The following is a 25,251-nucleotide window of genomic DNA, read 5'->3' on the forward strand; positions in this document are numbered from 1 at the left end:
TAGATCTATAATAAAATAACAACTGTGTGCAACCAAATAGAGCATATCTATATAAATATGGAATCGAGAGTATGTACGGTGGGCTCCCCGCGTTTTGCGGGGGACTCGCGAGAGAGAGAGAGAGAGGGAGAGAGAGAGAACAGAGGGAGGAGGGAGAGAGAGCATACAGAGAGAGGGGGAGAGAGAGAGAGAACAGAGGGAGAGAGAGAGAGAGCAGAGTAGAAGGGAGAGAGAGAGAGAGAGCCAGGAAGAGAGGAAGAGAGAAAGGAAAAGAAAGAGAGAGAGGGGGGAGGGCCTACGTGCAGGCGACCCGCGCCCGCAGCACGCGCGAGAGAGAGAGGGAGAGAGGGGGAAGAGAGAGAGAGAGAGAGAGTGAGCAGAGAGAGAGAGAGAGAGCAGACAGTGTCTCTCTCTCCCTCTCTCAGCGCGCGCAGGGGGTGCGGGCCGCCCGCACATGGCAGGCCCCACCCCCTGGTTCTCTCTCTCACTCTCTCTCCCTCTCTCCACACCCAGCCCCCCCTTCTCTCTCCCTCTCCCCCTCTCTCTCTCCCCACCTCCTCCCCCCTCCCGCGGCTCTCTCTCCCCCCTTCTCTCTCTCCCCCACGTGCGCGCGACCCGCGCCCAACGGGTGCGGGCGGGGCGCGGGCCGCGGTGGGGAGGTGCGGGCGACCCGCACCCCCCGCGCGCGCGCGAGCTCTCCCCCCCCCTCCTTTTATACCTCTCCCTCCCCCCAGACTCTCTCCCACTCTCCCACCCCTCTCCCCTTCTTTTCCTTCCTCCCGCTCTCTGCTCTCTCTCCCCGTTCCCATAGAGCGGGCGGGAGAGTCGGAGCGAGCGCGGAGCGGCGGGCGACGGCGGGAGACGGGGCGCTGCGGCGGCTGCTGGGCGCGCGCGGGGCGAGGGATGGGCACCGGGGCGGCGGGACCGAGCGGAGGGCGGCTACGGGGCGCGGGCGGCTCGCGAGCGCGCGGGCGGGTGTGGGGGCCACGAGCGTGGCCGTTCGCACGCGAACGGGGGAAAGAGAGAGAGAAACAGAGAAGCAGAAGAGGGAGATAGTCGAGCGGGAGAGAGAGAGAGAGAGAGAGAGAGAGCAGAGGAGGAGAGGGAAGTATATATATATATATATTATATATATATATATATATATATATTAAATTTTATTTAAATATATATTTATTATTATATATATATAATTTTATTTATATATATATATATATTATATAATTTTATTTGTAAATAATATTATTTGTTTATTATATATAATTTTATTTATAAATATATATTTATTTATTATATATAGTTTTTTATTTATATATATATATTATTATATAATAATTTATTATATAATTTACTATTTATTTTTTTTAAATACTTCTTTTCCTCCCTCTTTTCTTTTTTTTTTATATTATCTTTTTCTTTACCCTTTTTCCCCCTTTTCCTCCCCTGTTCTAAATTTTTTTTATTTGTATAATTACGGATCATGTACAAAAAAATAAAAATTAAATTTAAAATTTAAAATTTAATTTTTTATATAAATTTTTCGCAGCGTAGCGCGGGCCTTCACTAGTAATGCATGATAGAGAGGTGTTCTTAAGGTTCCATAATCGCAGGCAATAAAATGAGAAGGATAAATTCTAATGGAGGCCCTTAGTTCTCGGCAAAAGCCCACATAACGAACGGACGCTTGCATAATTCGGCCCAGTAACTAGAGTCCAAGGCATATTCACCAAATGGGTCGCCCGAGCCTGCAAAAGTAATTAGAATCTATTTGTTTCGTGGAAGTGGAGAAAGGTGAAACTATTTTTAGCCGTAAACAAAACAATATAAAATCAATTATGATGAAGAAAGATAAAAAATAAAATAAATTAAAATAATACAATGGGTTACATTTATCAAGTTATTCATTATTTACGTATTATTTATAGCTTGTACACCATTTACTTCCTGCCAAACAAACAGCGGAATTAAAAAAACTTACACTTTCGTAGCTTCAAAAATAAACAACGAAAAAGAAATAATTTTCAACTAAACTCTGTTTGAATCCAAAATTCAACTTGTTGTGAAACAAACGTACCCTTAATGAAATGGATGACACAAGAAAAACAGAATGCATATAGTCAAACAATCAGACCACGGCAAGACACCATCCACTGCCGCGGGCAACAGCCGGCACAGAACACCGGAGCATGACACTGCAGAGCCAGTAAGACCAAACCTACAAACAGGAAAACTGTCAAGTCGAAGACCGTCGACCAACACTACTCGCAAGCATGCCGAGAAACAGCTCACATCCCAACGAGGCCTTCACGGCAATCGCCGCAATGACCGAAGAGCAACCAGGTAGGCAGCAATGTAGCATGCTGAGAACAAAGGCTGGGACATCGGCAAAACAAGACGACACCCAAGAAGAGAACATGTCATGCAGAGAAAAACGAAGAAGAAACAAAATTGGTGAAGTCAAATATGCCCTAATCAGGCTGATTCATTATCTTATCCATTTTCTGCGTAAATAGACAAAGTAAATCATCTCGCGACGAGTCAGGAAACAAATAGAACACATGCTTCAAGGGCACAAGGATCAAAAATTGAACAAAGCCCACAAATCCTCATGCACCAAGTTTAAAATTATGACCCTCCCCATTTCATATCTAACCTACTTCTATCAGCCTCATATAAGAAACAGGTTTTGGCACTATTAACTTTTAAAAAAACCATAATGCGCCACAGAAATTCTCGAGGCCTTTTACTTAAAGCAAAACAACCGCAAGCAATAACATTCCCTTCCGCTCTCCCACTAAAACTAGACTTCAAGAGAACATGACCCCGACTTTCCGCGCAAAGTCATCCTCATCATCCAAATCATCATCGTCCTCCGGATAAGCATTCTCCTCTACTTTATAATCACCGCCCTCCATTGCCTCGTAATCAGACTCTCCATCCCTCTGATCATAATTCTCCAGCTCTTGATCCTCTATAGCATCAACACCATCTTCAGCTTCAACCATATCTCCTTTTGCTGAAGATTTGCCATCATAATTTATATCCTCGCCATCTGAAGGGATCAGACCTTCTTCTTCCTCTTCTTCGACCGTTCCAACCTTGTGCACTTCAAGGGTACTGCCCATTTCTTGCTCACCACCTTTTTCGTGTGTCCCAGCATCTCGTTCAACGTCTTCTTTTCTGACACCAGACGATTCACCATTACCCAATGCTGCCTCTCTTTTCCTTTTCAGGATGACACTAAGTGGTTTTGGACCTTCAAAACCAAGGGAACCTACAGGTTCTCGAAGTTGCTCTTTAGAAGCAGAAGTCGTACCCTTTGCCGGCTGCTCTTGGGAGCTCTCGACGGCCTTCCCACCTTTCAGCTCTGCGAGACTTTTCGGACCAGGAAAGTTCACTGACTGCACTTCATCTCTTTTACCTAGCCTGCCCCCAAGGTTCCTACCGTCAGTGGTGAATTCCTCACTTATTTTCCTCGTTCTTTCCTGATGCCTACTGTGAAGGTCTACCGGCCGAACTGGAGAGACTCTACCTCGAGGTCTTCCTCTATCTCTCTCTTTGAGATCAGCTCTATCTGGTGAAGATCTCCTAGGAAGTCTTATTCTACCTTGGAGGCGGGTGCTTATTGAGCTCTCACGCTGAGGGTGGTCATGGTTTCTGCGAGAATGATGGTCCCGCCTTCTCTCCCCTGGATACTGTTTTTCCCTTCGGTAGTGCTCACCACGGCCATCGGGACTAAGAGCTGATCTCGAACCATTAAGTCTTCTCTGCTTTGTAAGCCGATGGCGCAAATCCGACCCACCAATCTCCTCACGGTCAGCCTCTCTGTGCAAAAGCCTTCTTTCACGGACAGACAATCTCTCGGGTGAAGCCCTAAAACGATCCAGCTCGTAGTTGCCGTGTGCCCGTCCAAGCCGATCGTACATTGCCATTTCGTTGTATCGATCTCTTTCATCTTTGACCGCGAGTTCATATTCACTTCGATGGTAGTCGTAATCATCAATAGGGTTAACCAACGGTCCTGCAAAATTGTCTTCATTGTGTAAATAACCAGAATCTTCATCTTCATTGTCCACAAGAACATCAAAGCCCGGAGAAGACTCCCCCAAGAACTCATCAGCATCCCTATTACCATTCTGGGCCCGGTCATCCAAATGCTGAACTTGGTGACTTCGGCTCCTCCTCTGCTGCACATACCCCTTGCCAGCAGCAAGATAATTGTGATCGAATTCAGGAAGATCATCATCTGGCAAATAAGGCGGCAAACTTTTCTTTACAGGCTGTACATTATGTGATGCACCCTCAGCCTTGATAAAAGCTTTTGCAGAAGTTGGCGGTGCTACGGCGGGCTCTTCAACATTGACTTTTGGCTTATCAACATGTACAGCCGGCTTATCAATATTGGCTTTTGGTTTATCGGCACTTGTTATAGCTGCACTCTGCTGAGTAGGTACATTTTGCTGTTGACACTCCTTGATACCCCATGAATCCTTCTTCTGGGACTGAGGTGGCTCAGTAGAAGCTATCGGAACCTTGGCCGACTGCTGAGGATTAGGGTTTGCAGCAGCCTGAGGCCCATGCATAAACAGGCATTTGTCACCCTTCATGCAGTTACCCTTCTGAAAATAGTAGCATGGAACACTCTGCTTGTTCGTGTTATAAGGAGGAAAATGGGGTGCAGTTCCCTGTGCGGATGCTGGGGCCTGTGATGGAGGAGGTGGGGTGGGTCCTGAAGTTGGCGGGCCACCAAACAAACCATCGAGCGGCTGAGAGAAAGAACAGCAGCAGTAAGCTTAATGGTTTTTTTTGGTAAAAAAAAAAGAAAAAGAAAAAAAAATCTAAGTGATATAAGACTGGAGATGTTGAATGGTGGTGAACATTTATAACGGCATACTTTGTTTCCAGCATATGAACTGATAGGAACTAAATATTCAGTGATACAAACATCTGTGAAACTATTGACAATATTAAAATACACCCATACGGATTTGGAAGCTAACGCCTCCTATTCAAATCAATTTTAGGACATTGATATTGAGTATTCATGCCATTAAAGATAGAAATATATAACAAACTCACAATCATACTTTTGCAAACTCTTTTACCACCTTAAAAGTGGCAATTTTTACAATAGAAGGGAGTTTCTTATCACAGTTTTGAATAACACAAGTAAGTTGAATTCATGATAGAAAAAGTTGTTTCCAAAGTTCTAGAGCAAGATGGATGGCGCAGATGATTTTTGTTCGACTTACATTTAATTTCTAAATATTCCAAATTGCTTAGAAAAATCTAACACTGCGCATAGGATAGTTGGTCAGGCTCTGAACCTACGTGCCTATGACTTTCTTCAATGTAGATTTCTAAATTGATGAGTAAGGATGTTGTATTCTAGCTTAAATCTATACATATATATGTGTAGAGAAAAAATATTCAAACAAAGGCTTACCGGGTGTCGAAATGAGCATTTTGAATTCAAGCAGCTGCCATTGAACCAGTACCAACAATCCCTGGGATTAACTCTTGCTCCGTCACTGTGACGATACTCACATTCGCTACCCTGAGTAAAAGAGGAAAAAACAATGCGACTCATCAAAAGATTAAATTTAATAGAAAAAAAAAAATTGCAGTCACTACAAACTAAGAACCTTCCTAAACTAATAATGCAGACAAAGGTGAACTATGCGACAGAGAACACAACAATTTCCAACCATATACAATGACAAAATCAGTATAATGTGATGCAAGTTAAATTAGTTATTATTTTTGTTTAAGAACATTGGGAATTCATTTATGAAATGTGCCGAAAGAAATTTCAAGTATTTGTTATACTGCACAATGTTTTTTGTTCTGCATGGCCTCTTCTGTCCCAAAATTAAAAGCAAATCCCTGAGGTGAATAAGCCCACAAGGGGATCTCATCTAATACATGAAAAACTATGCAAAGATAAAACTTGGTAACAAATTCAAGTCATAACTCTGATAGATTATGCAAAGCATTGTAGACTACTTATATGCGAGCTTCTTTCACAAAATTAACCAAGAAATTTACAGGAGAAGCAGCAAGATATTCCACAACCAGTTCTATATTCTCACATCAACATCTGCAGCCTAGTAAGAACCGTATTAGATATTCTGATTAGATCTATCTCAACCAAGCACCCAATTTATTTCCATCTGAAAAGAAAACCCTAGGTTTTCTCACCATAAGGTCCAAAACCCTAGCTGCTCAACCCTAGACCTTCAAGATCCTCCAAAAGAACCAACAACCAATCAAAACCCTACAAATTTCAGCTGAAAAATATCACCTTTTCAGCTCAGTTCATGCAAGCAAAGCCAACAAATTACCTACAAACCACACACACAAAAAAGAAGGAAAAAAAAAACAAATAAAATCCACAATTCAAGATGAAAAGAGTACAAATCAAGAGAAAAGGAATTAGAGAACTACCTTCTTGCACGTCAATGGCGAGGCGAGGAAGTAGACGCAATCGGTGTTCCGCTTCAGCGCCTCCTCCTCCGCCGTTAAAGGGCGAACCCCCTCCCGCTCCGCGGCGGATTCCATGGCCGCGCACCCCCAACCCACTCCCAGGCTCTCTCCTTTACCTCCCTCCGCGTAATACGATCGAGAATCCGGGATCGATCTCGCCAATCCGGGACGATTCCGAGGCGTCGAGAGCTCGATCCTCAGAGTAATCGCCCAAGAACTAGGGCACCTATGGGGGCAGCGGAGGAGAGAGGAAATAGATCTGAGCAGGATAGGATCGGGGGGGAATCGGAATAAGAGAGAGAGAGAGAGAGAGAGAGAGAGAGGGATTTGGGGGCGGAGATGGGGATAAAAACACAGCGAAGTTGGAGAGAGGGGAAGGGGTTTGGGCTCGTCTTTTTGGCGACAGGTTTGGGTTAGGAGACTCCGCAGGGCTTGCGAAAACATAAAACCCGACCCAGTTCGATCCGATCCGCAAAATAATTGAAAAAAAATACAAATTAATTATTTAAGTTGTCTCTTTAGACTTTTATTAAGTTACTTAACTCTCTTTATAGTTAACACACACAACTGTGGAGCGACTAATTTTGACGAATCTTTAATTCACAGTGGTGGAAGCAATTCAAATCAGTGTAAGTGGAAACTGAGAGAGAAAAATTAAGGAAACTTTGAGAGAAAGTTCCCGGTTATTATTTGTATGATGAACGAAGCGAAAATATTTTTAATAGTAGGGAGAAAAAAAAAAAAAAAAAAAAAAAAAAAAAAAAAGGGAAGGTGTTTACAATCAATTTTTTGATTTTTCAATGTCTGGGATATAGTATCACGTAGTCAACTTTCTTCAACAGGAGCCTTAATCATGTAAATCATGTACTCAAAATTAGGAAGACACTTTGCTTTGCAGGAAAATCAAATCAAGCCCCTTCTTATCCTGTGCCTTTGATTGTAGTACATAATTTACTTCGAGAACATCCACAGCAGAGAGATGAGGGAGGATACCCACAGTGAACAATCCAAGAAGAAGGGCAAGTCAATCCGAAAGCGGGTAGTATGGGCCGATGAGGTGGGCAAGGAGCTAGTGAAGGTAGGTAAGTGCTTTGATGGCAAGGAGTTTCTTACTGGACAGGGAGCTAATCGAGGGAGACAAAGGGGTAGCATTGAAGACCATTTAAGAGGTGAGCGATCGATTTGCCAGCTCGGAACGGACGAGGTAGACGGAGCTGGGGAGAAGAAGCAAAGGTGCCAGGGTGGGGAGGAGAGGACCTTACATGTTTTCGGAAAGGGGTCAACCTCTGAGTTCAAGAACAATGTTAATGCCGGACACCGAGAAGGCAAGACGGATGGGCTACACAGCTCAGCCTATGGAGAGGGAAGGTACCTTGGGTTTGGTGGGTGCAGTAACTCCTCCCCCCCCAGATGGCAGTCTTATAAGGAGGCCCTGGTGAGGGGATTGAAGCCACCTCTCTCTTCCATCCACGTACCACTCAAAAAACACTCATACAACCAGAGACCTAAGCTTTTGGCAAGTAAATACCTTGCAAAAAGGTGTTTTAGGTGTCTGGCCAAGGATCACAAAGCTGTAGCGTGCCGCGATCCGGTGCGGTGTCTCTGCTGCTTGGGCTTCGGGCATCGAGCACAACAGTGCAAGGAGAGAAGAGCTCTTTCGGAGAACGACATCATGAATAGGCTTCCCCACCGCCAAGATCGTGTGCCAGAGTCGAAAGTATTCGTCCCGTACACGGACGAGTATCTACGAAGACGGGAGATGCGACGTAATGCGGTCCTCGCGGACGTGCTCCGCCCTGCAAACCTGGGGCCTGATCCTATCGCAACAATCAAAACGGCATTAGCAAGGCGATTCGGGGGCTATATCGACGACTTCGCGGTCGCTCGGTATAGGGAGAGGGACTTTGCAATTTTTTTGCCGGAATGGGTACCAGCATACGACCTAACAAGAAGGGAGGTTCTCACCCTTAACGACTTCTGGATCCGCTGCTATCCGTGGGGTCAGTACAGGTATGCCCGTGCTCACCGGTCTAGGGTGCGTGCCTGGATCCGGCTGATCAACCTTCCTTTTGAGATTTGGACTGTCCCACGGGTAGCGGCGATAGTGAGCGGGTTCGGAAGGTTTGTGAAGGCGGACTCGGTCACCAAAGCAATGACGGATCTGCGAGCTTTTCGGTGCCAGGTGGTCCTGGATTCGGTGCGAGATGTCCCCCAAAACCTGTCGATAGTGCTGGATGAGGAGCGGCACCCTGTGATGGTGCACATCGAGAGCTGGGAGAGGATTGAAGAAGGGGGACGGGGAGACCCACCTCTGCCGCCGCAGAATGGACCGGAGGAAGGGAGGAGGGACGAGGAGGGTGATGACAACAGTCTGCGGACTGGGGATGAGGGCGAATCGTCGGTGGCGGTGGAGATGATGGACGCGGGGGCCGGAGAAGTAGAGGAGGGGGAGGGGCCCGACCGATCCCGAGTGCACCCTAGCGGTGGTGCACACCAGGCGAGGCTTTATCGCCCGGCAGAGATGCGACGAGGAGTTACGGAGAGGGTACCTAAGCGAACCCAGCGAACGGCGGAGTCGCTCCACAAGGCGGAACAAGGAAGGGGTGGGGCAACGCGTCAGAGGGATGCGGCTCAGAAGATTCTGAACGAGGGAGGGCAGACGGTGGGCGAGGTGCGACGGCGAGCGGAGTCGGAGACCGGAAAGGAGATTCTGGGGAGGAACGGCTGGGAGAGAGAGACCGGGCGCTCGGCCGTGAAGGTCGGGAAAGAAGGGGAGCCGGCGGCGGACGACCGGTGGCCTCGCGCAACGGCAGGCGCCAATACCAAGGAGTGGGAAGCGAGAAGTCTGAGGAAGGGGGAGCCGGAGGGAGCCTGGAGTTGCATTAGAATGGAGGGGGCAGTAGAGGGAGGTGTTCGGAAGGTCCACTCCCACTTACCTGATAAGGGATGTGGGGATGTGACCGACACGAACCCCAAAGTTGAGGGGCCCGAGGCTGCTGCTGACCTGATACAAACATTGGGAACACAACCCGGGAAGCGGATGTCAGATGTGGGTTTAATGCTTTTGGCCCCATGTGGCGGTGATAGTGTACTCGTGAGTGTGGGGACGCGGGCCTGGATCATCAGACCGGGTCTGAGCCCAGGCTTTATGAACCAGAGATTTATTACTGTAGAGTGGGGGCGGAGTGTGATGATGTCTGAAGGCTTGGGGGGAGCTTTGGTGGACCCGATTTTAGGTGTTACGCCCAGCTTCCTCCACCGACAAGTACCACCGTGTCACAGTCTGGGGGGACTATTGGGCCCCCCACCCCTCCACCTGCCAAAAGATGGGCCCCCTTGGCGCCAACTGGTCAGACCACGTGCAAGGATGTCATTGCCCTGCGGGCCCTCGGGTTGGCCCATCTTACTGTGCGGGATAATGTGGGCTCGTTACTCCTGACACAAGGAGCGGTAGGCTTGGGCGACAGCGACGGGAGTCCCCCACCGAATTGCGGAGGAATGAAGCATTACGAACAGGTCGAGGATCGGCTCACCAGTCTTGAGCCGCCATTGGAGGTCTCGGCTTTCGCTGAACCTGCCGAGGAAGTGGCCGCGAGCTTGATCCCGGGGCATTCCATGTCTCCCGATCTCACTGACGCAACCCCTCCAGCGAAGCCACTAAGAAAGAGCAAACGGCTGACACAGACCCATTCCTCACCAATTCTGTCCAAGGCTATGGTCAGGAAAATCAAGTTACGTGAAGGCGATCAGCCGNCTGACACAAGGAGCGGTAGGCTTGGGCGACAGCGACGGGAGTCCCCCACCGAATTGCGGAGGAATGAAGCATTACGAACAGGTCGAGGATCGGCTTTCGCTGAACCTGCCGAGGAAGTGGCCGCGAGCTTGATCCCGGGGCATTCCATGTCTCCCGATCTCACTGACGCAACCCCTCCAGCGAAGCCACTAAGAAAGAGCAAACGGCTGACACAGACCCATTCCTCACCAATTCTGTCCAAGGCTATGGTCAGGAAAATCAAGTTACGTGAAGGCGATCAGCCGGCCGGGCGACGACTATCCGCAGCGAGGCTCTCCTCCAAGAGCCTCCTTTGCGGAGTGAAGCTCACTGAGAACGACGCGAAGAATTTTAAGGCGTTTTTGAATGACTGCATGTAGTCAGAGCGGCTCGGGGACCAGTGGACTCCATTTTGGGTTTTGTCGTGGAGAGTCTATCGGTTGTTCTTATGTTTCGCATCTGTAGTTGGAACGTTAGAGGGCTTAATGACCCCTCGAAACGGTGTGCCGTTAGGGCAGTTGTGTCGAAACTGTGTAATGCAGTTGTTTGTCTTCAGGAGTCGAAGGTTAAATATGTATCCGGGTCCTTCCTTAGGAGTGTTGGCGGTCCTTTTTTAAACAAATGCGTCTTTCTTGAAGCAGATGGCGCCTCAGGCGGTATTATCACTGGATGGAGTTCTCGCTATTACTCTTGCTTAGAAGTCCTAGTGAGGACTTACTCGATCACTACTCTACTTTCCTCCAACACAAACGGATCTAAGTTCTACCTCACTAACGTTTATGGGCCTGCCTCGTGGGACGGTAAAGAGGAGTTCCTCGCTGAATTAGCTCAGCTGAAGAACCACTGCGGAGGAAAGTGGATCATCTGTGGTGATTTCAACTGCACTAGAGGACAAGTCGAACGGAGGGGAAAGCTTTGGAGCATCAAAGCCACGGCCCTATTTAACGAGCTGATCTCTGAACTCGCTTTGATAGACCTGCCCTTGTTGAACCAATCTTACACGTGGTCCAACCTGCAAGCGAAACCAACCTTGGCGAAACTGGATCGGTTCCTCGTTTCCCCTGAATGGGATCAGGAGTTTCCTCTCTCACGGGTGGAAGCCTTACCTAGAATTGCATCCGATCACTGCCCTATCTTACTTACAGCTGATTTTTCCTCCAGGGCAAAGAATACGATCTTTCGTTTTGAGGAAGCCTGGTTGAAGCACGAGGGTTTCCTTTCTAAGCTTCCGGAATGGTGGAGGGAGGGTTTACAGGGAACACAAGACAAGCCGGCTGTCCTCACCTTTACAGCCAAGCTGAGACACTGTCGGGTAAGGATCAAGGAGTGGTGCGCCAATGAGTTCTATAGTGTAAGGAGAGTTAAGAATCAACTTATGGAGGAAATACAGAAAATTGATAAAGCAGAAGAACAAGGTGATATACCGCCAGACCTAAGCAACAGGAGAAACGAACTAAAGGATAACCTGAGATGTGTGCTCCGTGACGAAGAAGTCATTTGGAAAGCCCGAGCCAAGCAGCATTGGCTACGAGAGGGGGACGGTAACACGAAATTCTTTCACTCAGTTGCTAATGGCAGACGCAGAGCCAACCGGATTGGCCCACTCGTTGAGAATGGCGTTACATACCGATCAGAGAAAGAGAAACGAGATTACTTATACCGCTCGTTTAAGAACCTCTTCACCCCCGAGGATTCCAACCCTGCGTCCTTTGGTGACTGGGCATGGCTTTTTCGATCCAATCGTGTTGAGTCGCCTGAACTCTCGAGGTTAACCGAACCCTTCAGCTTAGACGAAATAAAGCGAGCTGTATTCCAACTCGGCAGTGATAAAGCGCCGGGCCCAGACGGATTCTCGCTGCTATTCTACCAAACCTTTTGGGACACCATTAAGGAGGATATCTTGAACATTTTTCAGGAGATGTTTGAGGGGAGGCTCTCCACGGCTCCCATTGACTATGCTTTCATCTGCCTTATCCCTAAGAAGGAGGGAGCTGAACGGGCAACCGACTTCCGCCCTATCAGCTTGCTAAACGGGATCCAAAAGATCCTATCTAAGGTATTGGCGAATAGGCTCGAACTGGTGATGTCGATCTTGATATCCCCCACTCAGTCAGCTTTTCTGAAAGGTAGGAACATTACTGACGCTTACGTGACCGCCGCTGAACTTATTGGATGGAGTTGTAAAAAGAAAGTGGATGGAGTGGGGGTAAAGGTTGATTTCGAGAAGGCCTACGATAGGGTTAACTGGTCTTTCCTTCTTCAAGTTCTAAGGTGGTGGGGATTCAACGACAAGTGGTGTAGCTGGATCGAACTCTGTATGTGTTATGCGAAAGTGGCTATTCTTGTGAACGGAGAGCCGACCAAATGGATAAAGACGAAAAGAGGTGTCAGGCAAGGGGATCCGATCTCGCCTTACCTATTTCTGCTGGTGGCAGAGTGCCTAGCCCGTATGACCAACGAGGCAATCTCTAATAAGCTCATCAAAGGCATTGGACCGAACGAGACTTGTAAGGTCTCTCTCATCCAATTTGCGGATGACACCTTCTTCTTCAGCGAAGCAAGAAGCAGATACTTGAAAAACCTCAGGTTTCTTTGGCGCCTCTTTGAATGGGCTTGGGGTATGAGAATCAACAGGGCTAAGTCTGAACTCTACTACTTGGGTAAGGACGACGGAAAAGGTGCTAGATTAGCTAACATTCTCGGTTGTAGAGAGGGTACCCTCCCGACTAAGTACTTGGGCTTACCTCTTTCCCCTAGACCTCCTCACAGGGAGGCGTGGAGGGAGATCATCCAAAAGCTACACCACAAAATAGGGGGTTGGCAAGCCAAACTACTCTCTAGAGGCGGTAGACTTATCTTGGTTAACGCTGTTCTTACTAACCTACCCCTGTACTTTCTATCCGTTTTCAAGGCTCCTGCATGGGCGATTAAGCGTATCGAAGCCATTAGAAGAGATTTCTTCTGGAACGGCGGCCACAACCTCCCTGGGAAAGGTTGCCTCGTGGCTTGGAAGAACGTTTGTAAGCCCAAGAAGGAAGGCGGGCTAGGTATCTTGGATGTTGCTACCATGAACCAAGCCCTTTTGACCAAATGGTGGTGGAAATTCCACAAGGCGCTTGACTTACAATGGAACAAGGTAGTCAGACATTTATATTACCGAAGACGAAAACCGCTAAGGGAGGGGCGATCCTTCAGACCTTTTTCTAGCTGGTGGATGGGAGTTCTCAGCCTTAATACCATCTTTAATTGGGGAGCGGCTTTTAAGCTTGGGAACGGAAATACAGTCGATTTTTGGCTGGATCGATGGTGTGGGGAGAAGCCATTGCACCTACTATTCCCGGAAGCTTTCCTTAGATCTGAAGGGAAAAACCTTCGAGTCGGCGAATGCTTTACTAGGGGCGGCTGGAACTGGACCAAGATCTTGGGAGACGAGTTGGAACAAATGCAAGCACTGATACCGAACCTCTCGGAGCTAGTGGAGTGGCTATCCCGCTACACCGTTGAGAGCAGACGGGACGAGATTCAATGGCGATGGAATAATGATGGACACTTCTCGGTTAAATCGACCTATTCGGCTTTGACGGACGGCGGGACGAGGGATGCCCGAGCCGGCGCCATTTGGAGTCTCAAAATTCCTCTCAAGGTTAAAGTATTCAGCTGGCTAGTGCTTAAGAAAAGAATTCTCACACGGGATAAGCTAGTTAAGCGGGGGTGGATTAGCGATCCTATTTGCGTGCTCTGCGGGGCGGACGAAGAAACTGTGGATCACCTATTCACTCGCTGTGTTTTTTACAAGTTTGTGTTAGTGACAGGAGTGGACGACATCCAGGCCCATGATTTGGGGGATGATGTACACCTTGTGTGGGATAGGTGGATGTGCTTAATGAACCATCTAAAGAAGCGGAACAGACTTACAGACCTAGTTGGCTGCTGGTGGAGCATCTGGAATGCCCGAAACGATTGTATCTTTCGGAACATCCCACCGAACCCCGGTTTAGCAACCCAGAGACTCTCCCTACTGCTGAAAGAGTGGGATCTCCCTCTAGCCACTTAGCTGTCTTGGACCTATGGTTGTTTTTTTTTTTTTTTTTTTTTTTTTTTTTTTTTTCCGGCTTGTTTTCTCTCGAGGCCATGTTGCCTCACTCTTGTAGCTTAATTCATCCGTTTAATGAATGAAGCGGATAGCGTGCTACCTTTTTCTCAAAAAAATGTCTGGGATATAGTGATGGTATGCGAAATTGTTTCGATCTAAGAATTAGAAAGTTGGTAGTATTTTTGGTGAATTCTTGCATAATCATTATGTTATTTTTCTTTCTATACTAATAATAATAATAATACTAATAATAATAATAATAAGGAGGTGGTGTGGAATCATTAGCATCAGGAACACCAGCATAGGATAAAGGAAGAAGCTTTTTTTGGTGTTTCCTCGCGTGAGTGCAGCACCCGGAAGAGAAGAGGCTAATGAGTTGGTTTGGTTGATGGGGTGAGGAATCGAGTGGAGTTTTTGAGTTCGAGTGACGTGCCAGGAGACTCTGGTACAAATATAAAACTTACGAAGGCCATAATTTTATAAATATATAAAATATTACTTAAACCCTTCTGATTTCATAGTCTCTTACAAACATCTTAGGACTAGTGCATCTACGAACATATGATCCGTAATCTGCTTTAATATCACTTGTTCAATAATTTCAAGCATGTAATATACATTAGATAATCACTCAATTTTAACTCAATTGAAATAGCTCCTTGAAGTTTATTCATTTATTTTTTCAATAGACGATCATTCAACTTTCGCTTGTTTTGGCTTAAGATGTTTCAATCATTGAATCGAAAATTTTGTTAAAGTAGTATGCGATTCTGCCAACTTTCGCAGATCTAAATTCTTTCACCTGGAGTAAGTTCTCTAGAGTCAAAACAAGTTCACGGGCCTATCTTAAAAATTGTCTATACTTTAAGGGGTTTCCAAGCATTTTTACGACAAACTAATCAAGTCACTGAAGAGAGAAGTAAACTACAGCACTAGCAGTGTTTCAATTTGGAAATGAAACCTCCAAAGTGTGCATCACACTGATTCATCTGATGCATCTGTATGTTTACGCGCCACGCCATCCTACTAAGGACCTCTTCTTTGTTTATAGATTAGATGGCCGATTTAAAAGCAAAAGACGAGATGAATGCTCGACGGATACATGGTGCACGGATACATGGTGCACGGATGCGCAGATGCATCAGGCGAAGGCAACTATTTCATATTTCCCATCAAATAGAGGATGAGGGAAGGGACTGATATGGAACAGTGTACAATGTTAGGGTGTCTGATGCACATTTCAAAAGTTCAGGAACCAAACTTAACTCTGCTAAAGTTCAGATAGTGGTGTAATTGCCCCAGAGAAAATACACACAAAAAAACACCTCTTAAATAAGTACGAAATAACTTAAATGTACACACAAAAAAACACCTCTTAAATAAATAGGAAATAACTTAAATGTCCGAAATAGAAGAGCTTACGGAATCACCTCAATATTTCGTGTTACAACCAGTTAACTGGAACACGAGAGACCACACGGGATCCCTATCGAAAACTTATCAACTATAGCAGTGGTTTAATATATATAGAGACATGCCACAGCAAATTATAAGTTAAGAAAGATATTTATATCTAAACAGACAAATCTGCATTTTTCGAAGGCGTCGTGAACATTTTACTGACTAGCGTATCTCTACTAGTACAAAATAACCTGACGTTGGGAGCCTTCTAAACATAAAACCCACACTGGTGAATGCTCCCATTGAACCTGCAAGTATTAAAAACCACCATTGAAAAAAGTAAATAACATTCGATTGACCTGGCTAAGGACAATTAGTCTGTTGCTTATAAAAGGGGGGGAAAATGCTTATTTTGTAGTGCCTTGGAAAACATTTCTAGTATTTTGCAACTTAAAATTAAAGTTTGGCCAACTTCTGTTCAGTCCCTAATGAGCTAGAAATAGCAACATGTACGTATAATTGATATCTACACTCTGGCCATATTCTCCACCACAAAATACTGATAACTAACCTTTATTGTTTGTGTAAATTGATAGACTCAAACCCTAATATATATCTAAGAGGTTAGTTGCAGCTTGGACATTCTCACTATTGCATGCTTTTCATTATTTGGATGGATCTTGTTGGGTTAGAAAATTTAGTCTCCTAGTCATGTTGTTGATTGTTCTTTTCAAACATTTTCCTCTCCAAAATGTGAAAAATGAAATATATTTCTTTGTCACAGGTTAAATAAAACATGTATTTTTGGACTAAAGCAGAACAAAAGCAGTAGATAAAATGGGAAATATCACTCCTGACTAGAGGAAAAATAAGCAATGCATATCTAGTATACTATACCATTAAGCGATAAAAGGTAATTCAGCATGGGGGTATACCGACAGAATTTATACATACCACGTACTGCTGCTCTATTTGAGACGACTAACGGGGATCATTTCCTTGCTTTCCCAAACTCTGCACATCCTCTGGTGAGAGTATCTTAATATACCAAACGCTATTGACAAATGATCTGCAGTTAAGGTTGGCAGCAAGCACCCAAGTGAGACACACAGAAGAGGGATACTGTTTCTTTTTTATGATAGGAGGACAATATGCAGGTTATAAAGCAGATAGACTAAGCACAAGGGATGGGAGAGATAAAATGTTTGCTTCAAAGTAAAATGCTATGTTGTAGGCAATTAAATCTTTCTTTTGTTTCTTACTCCCAGGGGTCGTCTCCAAGGAGAAGTATGTCATTCTCCCTGTCAACAAATACAAGCTGCCAGCCTGATCTATGAGGGTCTTCCAATTGACCCTGAATACCGAACATCTGACCCAGCTCTTCACGTAATTCATCATAGTTGTTGAAGCGGGTGATGTCCAATGACCTTCCTACTGATCCTGATTTGTACACCTGCATATGAAGATTACAAGCTTTAATTAGTAACTTTTTACGGTGATACTCAGAAGAACTTAATATGTGGTTCTCACCTTCACAAATGTTCTGTTTGTTGAATCATTCTCTCCTGAATTTTGCAACAAACCAGATGACTCGTTGAGGCAACCATACAACGGATTTTGAAGAGATGAAGAACCATATGGAATTGTTGATACATCATTGTCACCAGCATTTGAAGTTAGATTAGGCACTACATTATAGAGGAGTGAGGAAGAATCGATATTAGCACCAAACAGGGTGTGGTTCGCTACATCACCATGGCCATCATTTTCATTACCGGCAGAACCATCTTTGCCCACAAGTGATGGTAGCAAACCTGAGCCCCCAAAGGATGAAGAATGCGATGCCATTGGCTTTGGTTCCCATTGTAATTGCTGATGCTCACTCATCATAGGTTGACTTATTCTAGTTAAGTCTATCATATTCGAACTTCCTTCAAGGAAACTAGAGTCTAACATATTCTGAGCACTGTTAGAATTTAGAATTGTTGAAAAGTTCATGTTTGGATCAGAAAGGCCAAATTTCTGACAAAGGTGAGAGGGCAACTGCGACTGTTTCTGGAACACAGGGCTGCTAGGGACCTGATAATTCTGCGTCTGTTGAATCTTCTGTTTCTGGTTGTTGAGCGGTTGCTGATGCTGCTGCTGCTGATGCTGCTGATGCTGCTGCTGCTGCAGTTGTTGCAATTGCTGGTGGAAAACATGTTGCGACTGAGGACTAATCAACTGCTGCTGACTTGCTTGCTGAAGAATTTGCTGCTGCATTAACAGGTTTATATTGCTGGGTTCTTGGGAAGACTGCAAAGGTTGCCGAATATGTAGAAATTGCTGTTTCATAGAAGTCCCATTTGATAACGTTGCAGCTGCCATCATTTGGTACTGGTCGTGATCATTTCCCAGCAAGGTAGATTGGACCCTCTGTGGGCCCCATGAGCCCATACCAGGTGACTGAAAATTTAAAGACTGATAGTTTCCCTCTCCAGCAACACCTCTCAGCCACATCAAAGCATTGCTATCGTCTCCTTTGACATATAAAAGTTAATGGAAAAGAATTCAATATTAGAAAGGGAAGAAATCAATGCTTCGATCATATAACAGGCTTTTATATAGAACGATCAATATCTAATTTGGATGATAACAACAACATCACATCATATGTTTCATCGAATATACTTCCATAATTAGATTACTGCATTAAAGGTTTTTGTCGACTTTCCGTATTAAAGATATCTGTTCCTGTTTTATCTTTTTTGAAACCCAATTGGCACATGAAACTCATCAGAGATTTTATAAAAGTTAAAGCTATTGAGGAAAAAATATAGACATTTATAAAATACTAATGCATAGTTACATACCGTGTAGACCAGGCACACCGGGATACCAAGGATGCTTCAGCCTAAGTGGAAACAAAGAGGGGTACATGGGAAAGGTTGTCAAAGGTTCGATTTCCCATAATGAAACTCTAGGCGGTCTCTCACCTGCCGTCGATTCGTCCCAACCGACCTGTCAGTTAAAGGTTGTACAACGTTCCCATCCCAAAGAAAAAGGAAAAAAATCAGAGTTTAGTATGACTTGAACACTCCGGCATATTGTATACGTAAAACATAAGTTACAAGGCAGTCAATCAGAACTTGCATAGCTACTTACTAAAAATAACAATTAAACCTTTATAAGACGTCAACTGCCAATTCTTTCCTCTAGAAATGTTCAATTTAAATTGCACAATTTAATACAGTTGGAAGTAAGAAATACGAAGAGAGTGAAAGTAAAACTTTCATATAGAATTCATCTCGAAGGAAATTTTGGCAGGTTTAGAACAAGAAGATACACACAAAAAATGAAACAGCTAAGAATACTTATTACCTTGACTGATCTCCAATGAGAATTTGGCCATCGTATAGGATCCATATCACTTATTTCTGTGATCGTTCCCATGTACCTAGATTGAGATGACATTTACATTAGACTTGTCCTCAAATTATTGTAAACTAGAACCAGTTGAACCCACATTTATATACACTTTTATCACCATAAATAAAATTCCGCAAGACAACTACGGAGCATCTCAGTGATCTCACCAACTGAAAATAATTAACTAAAATCACCAAACTAGGAAAAGTCTTAGCACAACTAGGGAAGGTTCCTATGAAACAATCATGACCAAATACCAGTTTATTACCTACGAACGCTTGATTCTTCAGTCTCAAACAGCATACGAAAGCGCATTCCAACCGATATTCGAGTGTGGAAAACAGCTTTAACATACTTAGACAGTGGAATCACAAACTCAGATGGACTTGCCCTACAAATTGCACCAGCCTCAACGATTTCAGTAGGACAAACATAGGCACAACAACCTAGGCTAATCAAAGATTACCTCGGGTTATAAAATATAGTAAAGCGACTGTTTGTTGCAGCAGCATGAGCTGCTGCTGCAAGGAGTCCAATGTGCATACTGTCACTTGACAGAACAGATGAAGGCATTATTGTTTGTGGCCGACTAGCACGTCTGATTCCCAGTAAAAGCTGGTTCTTCTCATTCCTAAACAAAATAAAAACAGGAGTGAATTTAGAAAACCATCATAAAAGACTAATAAGAGTAGGCATTATAAAGCAAACCATATAAAGAGGACAGAATCTCCAGCTGCAAGTCTCTTGGCACTGACAAACACACTCCAGCCAGTAGTTAGAAGATGCCTTTTTGGTTGGCCTGCAACAAAATGATGTACAAATGCATAAAAGATGGCATTAAATTTTGCTTACAAAGATTTTTAGCTAGTTATATCTGCAGCATAAAAACCTGAATTGTTCAAGGTCATGAATGCACAATGTATACCAAATTGAACATAATTGTTTGGGTCAGTATACCACTTTACTCATTTCAGAGTACCGTTTATAGCAGATAGACTATATTAGTCATGAACCTCATTGTTGTTTTACAAGTAAAGGATACGATACATTTGGACAAAACAGAAAAGAAAACAACACTAATTTGGCACCCAATATTTTGTGGTTTATGCGTGCCCCACCTGAGATATCACATGTACAGGATAAAATAGTTCAAATGAACTGAAAAAAATTTCTCAAGAACCAACACGTCAATGCCAAGTTGTTGGTTCAATGCGGTAATAGAATCTCAAGTTGAAATGCATTAGCACCACTGTTACTTATCACAACAAGCTATAAAGAGCGCAAAGGGATATTACCCCAGATAGGGAAAAGGTGAGCTACAACGTCATACAAGCATTGCACAATAAAACGTGATATTCAATAAATACCATAAAAGTCAAAACACATGATTTTGGTGAATCAATATTTTGGAGTTGAATGCCCCCATATTAGACAAAATTTGAACAACACTAATAAAAAGAATCCCAAACATTCTACAGGAAAGTTGAAGATAAGCAACCTTTTGAACTTACCTCGGAAAATGTGCCGGAACTTCCACTCAATATCATGAATATCCCGAGCAATAAGCTCCTGAGCTGGCGGCTGCTGTGAGAAGTCCTAGAAACATTAAAATTCCCCGGTTATTCGTTTAGCCGCAGCCAATAAGTGTAACAGCAAAATAATCGCATTCACACACTTATCAGACCAGAGGAGGGAACACTCTCTCGGCCGCGCGGCGAGGAACGGAGAATCCTCCATGAGTACTGGTATCGCTCGCCGTCAAAGTCTTGCAGAAATAATTCGTCGGCTGCTTGCTCATAATGCCCATCTCAGCTGGAAGATAAGCATCATTTTGCTCTTGCTGCAAAAGTTACAAAATTGCCCAACAATTCTCCTCAATCAACCTTCATTTAACATCACAATCCTGTACAATTACGCTTACCGGGTTTAGAGGCTGCAAGGTCATTTGAGCATAAACTTCATCTGTTTCCACATCTGCCTGAAAAGTTGAAACCTATCAACACTTCCAGGATCCAACGCATGAAAATAACCACACTAATTCGTGACAAAATAACACCAAAAAACTCACATGCATTGTAACATCATGCAGTTGGCAAATCAATTGAGGAGGTAGGTTTGGATAATTTGGGATGTGTCCCTCAACCTCCTTGTTTGTGGATGCAGCAACCTTAAATTCCGAAACAAACATAGAATATTAAAGCCCAGGTTATTTTGCCTCTGCTCATTAAAAGAAATTTTGGTGGGGGAGTAAAACCCTCACCTGCTCGCTGTGACCCTGAGGGAAGTAGACGACGCGTGTTCCGAGCGTCGGTAGGCAAACGAGGGGGCCGGCGCAGGCGTGCCACAGCTCCGAGTTCAAGCATTTCTTCTCTGAACAGGTTAAAGGTGCCTCTTTTAAGAAGGAAATCGAAAAAAGGGGCATGATTAAGCACAAAAATCGCAAAACAATACCTTCTCCTGGGCGGGGATCCAGGGTTCCCACCGAAGTGCTCATCTCCAAAACCCTAATTCCGCCGAAGCCCCTCAAGAGCGCTTCTTCATCAATCCTCGAACCCGCCAAAACCCCATCGCCCTCGAAACACTCTAAATCTCTCTAAGAAGCCGAACCAACTCAGAACCACCGCGATCTACAGTCCCATAGGAGCGAACCCTCGCATCAGCTCCCAAATCCCCACTCCAAAGCTAAAGAAGGAGCTACTGGAGCTTCTTTAGACGGACCACGCGAGACCTCATCCGAGCTCCGAGGAGCTCGAGATCGCCATGAGAGGACGAAGCGGAGCTACGAAGCTAGTGATCCTACGAGGAAAAGAGGGGGGAGGGGTGAAGGGGGAGGACGAGGAGATAAGGAGGAGGAAGAGGACGAGGAGAGGACGGAGAATTAGGTCGTATGCGCCATTTTAAGTTCGCGTTAGGTACTGTGGGAGTGTGTGTGGCAGGGGGTGGATTTTATAAATTTCGAGAAGGATAGGGGTTTCCGAGTAAAATTCCCCTGTTTAAGTACGCTACGGTCGCGTACGTACGTGTGGACGTAGCGATGGGGCGCAACGACGGTTATATAACTACGGTCTCTCTCTCTCTCCGTAATAATCGGGTAGGAAAGGATGTTTCCTGTTTGACTGAGCCGGGTCCACCACGTCACCCGTGAACCAAATAAAATTGCCTCTTTTTATACATTTATGAAGCAATTAAAGATGTGGAGTTAAAAAAAAAAGATTTAAACGCATCAAAATCAAATATTCGTATTTGAACTACTTTATTTGACTGAACTTATATTTTTTATTTACTTTTCTCATCAATTTTTTTGTAAAAATATATAAAAAAATTTTCACTACAGAACAATTGAAATTAGCTTTCCATCTTTTTTATTTTTTTATGGACAATCCGTCTTTTTTTTAGTTCAACAAAATTATTCATCATAAATTGAAGAAATTGTTGAATTTGGTAACGGTTTAAATGAATCCAACTAGTTGTGCATTAAAACAATTAATAATCTTTTTAGAATTCATAATTTGCTTAACAAAAATAAATTTAGTGGCAATAACAAAAAACTAATAAGGTGAAGTCCATGGAAAAAGAGAAATTTAAGTTTAGGGTGTATTTTAAAATCTCCTGTAAGTTTGAGGGGTCTTCATATAATTTCACTCTGCTTGTCCAATCCGGTTCATTGAACAAGGTACAAGCAACAATAAGTACCACATAAAACATTTGACTCAGTTGACTGCATATGGACAAATTTTATAAAAACCTAAATCCAAATTGGATGAATTTATTCTATAGTAAACAAATATAATTTTACATACAGATGTAACAAATTCGGAAATGAATCTTATTTATACTCAATCCGAACTCGAACATGATCCGAAGATGAATAAATTTTGTAGTATATATTATACACATGAATGTTTGATGATGTTATATTTAAATGTATATTTTAAAACTATAAATTTTAATATAATACACTTAATATATGATAAAGAGAAATCGATTGTTTCGGATTCGGATTTTAGATCTTTAGTTGGGTCCGATTTAGATATAAATTTTCAAAAACCATCGGGCTTGGATTTTGAATTCATCTGTTATATTGAGATTCAAGTTTTTAAAAAATTCTTATCCGAATCTGATCCGATGAGATTTAACTGCTCCACGATTGTCTCCTTATTCTCGGATATGTAAATGCGTAGAACATAATCCTACGTAGTTAATTTGGGCTTCATGCACGGATTTAATAAGGAATAACTTTTTCTGATTCCTAAATTATCATAAGATAACAAGATTATTATTTAGAACAAATTTAATTCTATGCTTAGTAATTATTTGATATTAAATGAGTGGTCGCATCAACAGAAACTGTTTGAAAATGAAAAGTCCGATCGCAGAAAATTAAACTTATGACTCTCCCCGAACTCGACTTCACAGTTCTCTAAGGTAAAAATGGTCGATCTTCGTACAATTATAAGTAAATGTTTAGTGCTTAATTTCAAAGTCACAACTTTAATTTTCTATGCATTTAGTAATTGCATGAAAACCTGAGTTGTTGGATTCAATACAATGCGACCGATTTTTTTTTTCCTTTCTTAATGATTTATAGCAACAATTTATATATTTAACACATTCCGTTCCATGCATATTTGATGATTTCAACCCAATATGATGAGATGAAAAAATTATTTGCTACGTAGATCCTAAGCACACAATTACAATTACATCAAAAGTCGCGCAAGTTGTTGTTAAATGTAAACAACAGAAATTAACAGGCTATGTATTAGAATTAGAATGCTTTTAACTTATTTGTTCATTCTATTTATATCCTTTAAAAATAAATCTAATGGTGACGTAGGAAAATTTTATATTTTTTGCACTCAAAATCAAGAATTAATTTCATACATGTTCATGCAAATATAGTAAATGATAAATATATCCCTACAAAGTTCACTTTTTATATATTGTTTCTATAAAAATTTGAATATTTTCAAATATATCCTTCTAGTTTGTCACCGCTAGAGACCTGTTTATTTTTTCAATTTTGTTATCACAAATACGTTCATCTAAAAATCATAACAGTATAATATAAGAGAGCTAAAAATATTAAAAATTAACGAGGATTAAGTATTTAATCTATAGTTAACTAAATTTTATAACGGATTCTAACGGTAGAAATATATTTAAAAATATTAGAATTTTTACAGAAATTATATAAAAATTAAATTTTATAAAAATATATTTATTATTTACTATATTTATAAAAATCTGTATGGAATTAACCCTAAAATCAAAAACTCGATAGAGCTCTAGATTTGTATATAGACTTACGTGGGCTCACACCTCTGACTTAATAATCAGTTTCTACACGAAACAACTACACTGATGGAGCTGTCATTAAAATTTAGAAATAAAATAATCAATCAAATTCTGAATATTTTTGCAGAATAAATATGTGGTGGAGGCTCTACTTAGGTATCAATGAGAGGAATATTTCATCTGACCTAGATAGGGAAAAAAAAAGATGAGATATAGCTACACAGGTGTAACCATCACCCATATATTACTTCCATAAGAAACCAAAATGTAAATGTTAGGCAACATGGCATTTGTTTATTTCCTTATTTCTTTCTTTTTTATTAAAAAAATAATTTTATATATATATATATATATATATATATATATATATATATATATATATATATATATATATATATATATAATATTAGGTTATTATTATACTATCAATAATACTGAAACTCCTAGTACTGTAGTTTTGTTTTCGGTCTTAAAATATTCAAATCAACGATCCACTTTGTTACATATTATATAGGGTATAAAAAATTTAAAAAATTAAAATTTTAATTTTTTTCAACATCGTTGTTACTTAGTAAGTGAATTATGTCAAAATTAATGAACGGTTGAAATTGAACAATCTTTAAAATTTAAGGATGGAACTTTTAAATTCAAAATAAAGGATGTTAATCTTGATTTAGATAGTTTAAAGTATTTTTTATTAAAATTTGAATAAATTTAGATTCTTCTACATCATTAAATTACAAAGTCGTCGTACTGACCATTGAAAATTGACAATTTTAAAATAATTTGCTTG

General features: G+C 42.7%; 2 protein-coding genes across 4 annotated transcripts; both read right to left on the bottom strand.

Moving 5' to 3' along the window:
- On the bottom strand, positions 2,453-6,850 carry LOC109703464 (zinc finger CCCH domain-containing protein 32-like). 2 transcript variants are annotated; one of them, XM_020224055.1, is made up of 3 exons: positions 6,448-6,850; positions 5,447-5,557; positions 2,453-4,766 (listed from the first exon to the last, which is right to left on the bottom strand). In XM_020224055.1, the coding sequence occupies exons 1-3, from the start codon at positions 6,559-6,561 to the stop codon at positions 2,808-2,810; spliced, it is 2,184 nt and encodes a 727-aa protein (XP_020079644.1). In that variant the 5' UTR covers positions 6,562-6,850; the 3' UTR covers positions 2,453-2,807. The 2 variants fall into 2 exon arrangements, with proteins under 2 accessions (XP_020079644.1, XP_020079645.1); XM_020224056.1 differs by lacking the exon at positions 6,448-6,850 and adding an exon at positions 6,202-6,290.
- LOC109703463 (auxin response factor 12-like) lies at positions 15,660-22,047 on the bottom strand. 2 transcript variants are annotated; one of them, XM_020224053.1, is made up of 15 exons: positions 21,612-22,046; positions 21,421-21,530; positions 21,229-21,327; positions 21,082-21,138; positions 20,845-21,000; positions 20,672-20,756; positions 19,869-19,959; positions 19,627-19,791; positions 19,429-19,551; positions 19,113-19,188; positions 18,605-18,752; positions 17,283-18,271; positions 17,015-17,205; positions 16,707-16,821; positions 15,660-16,060 (listed from the first exon to the last, which is right to left on the bottom strand). In XM_020224053.1, exons 1-14 carry the CDS (start codon positions 21,652-21,654, stop codon positions 16,734-16,736), a joined length of 2,421 nt encoding a protein of 806 aa, XP_020079642.1. In that variant the 5' UTR covers positions 21,655-22,046; the 3' UTR covers positions 15,660-16,060; positions 16,707-16,733. The 2 variants fall into 2 exon arrangements, with proteins under 2 accessions (XP_020079642.1, XP_020079643.1); XM_020224054.1 differs by lacking the exon at positions 19,429-19,551 and having other exon boundaries at positions 21,612-22,047.

The sequence above is a fragment of the Ananas comosus genome, linkage group 25, assembly GCF_001540865.1.
Source record: "Ananas comosus cultivar F153 linkage group 25, ASM154086v1, whole genome shotgun sequence".
Taxonomy (NCBI): Eukaryota; Viridiplantae; Streptophyta; class Magnoliopsida; order Poales; family Bromeliaceae; genus Ananas; species Ananas comosus.

Excerpts from the sequence above, each read along its gene's own strand:
- LOC109703464 (XM_020224055.1), bottom strand. The coding sequence starts at position 6,561 with ATGGAATCCGCCGCGGAGCGGGAGGGGGTTCGCCCTTTAACGGCGGAG. Across the intron at positions 5,558-6,447 it reads CGCCATTGACGTGCAAGAAG|GGTAGCGAATGTGAGTATCG; the intron begins GTAGTTCTCTAA and ends TCTTTTACTCAG. Across the intron at positions 4,767-5,446 it reads AATGCTCATTTCGACACCCG|CCGCTCGATGGTTTGTTTGG; the intron begins GTAAGCCTTTGT and ends TCTTTCTCTCAG.
- LOC109703463 (XM_020224053.1), bottom strand. The coding sequence starts at position 21,654 with ATGAGCACTTCGGTGGGAACCCTGGATCCCCGCCCAGGAGAAG. Across the intron at positions 19,960-20,671 it reads GTTCCGGCACATTTTCCGAG|GCCAACCAAAAAGGCATCTT; the intron begins GTAAGTTCAAAA and ends ATTTTGTTGCAG. Across the intron at positions 18,272-18,604 it reads CGGTGTGCCTGGTCTACACG|GAGACGATAGCAATGCTTTG; the intron begins GTATGTAACTAT and ends TATATGTCAAAG.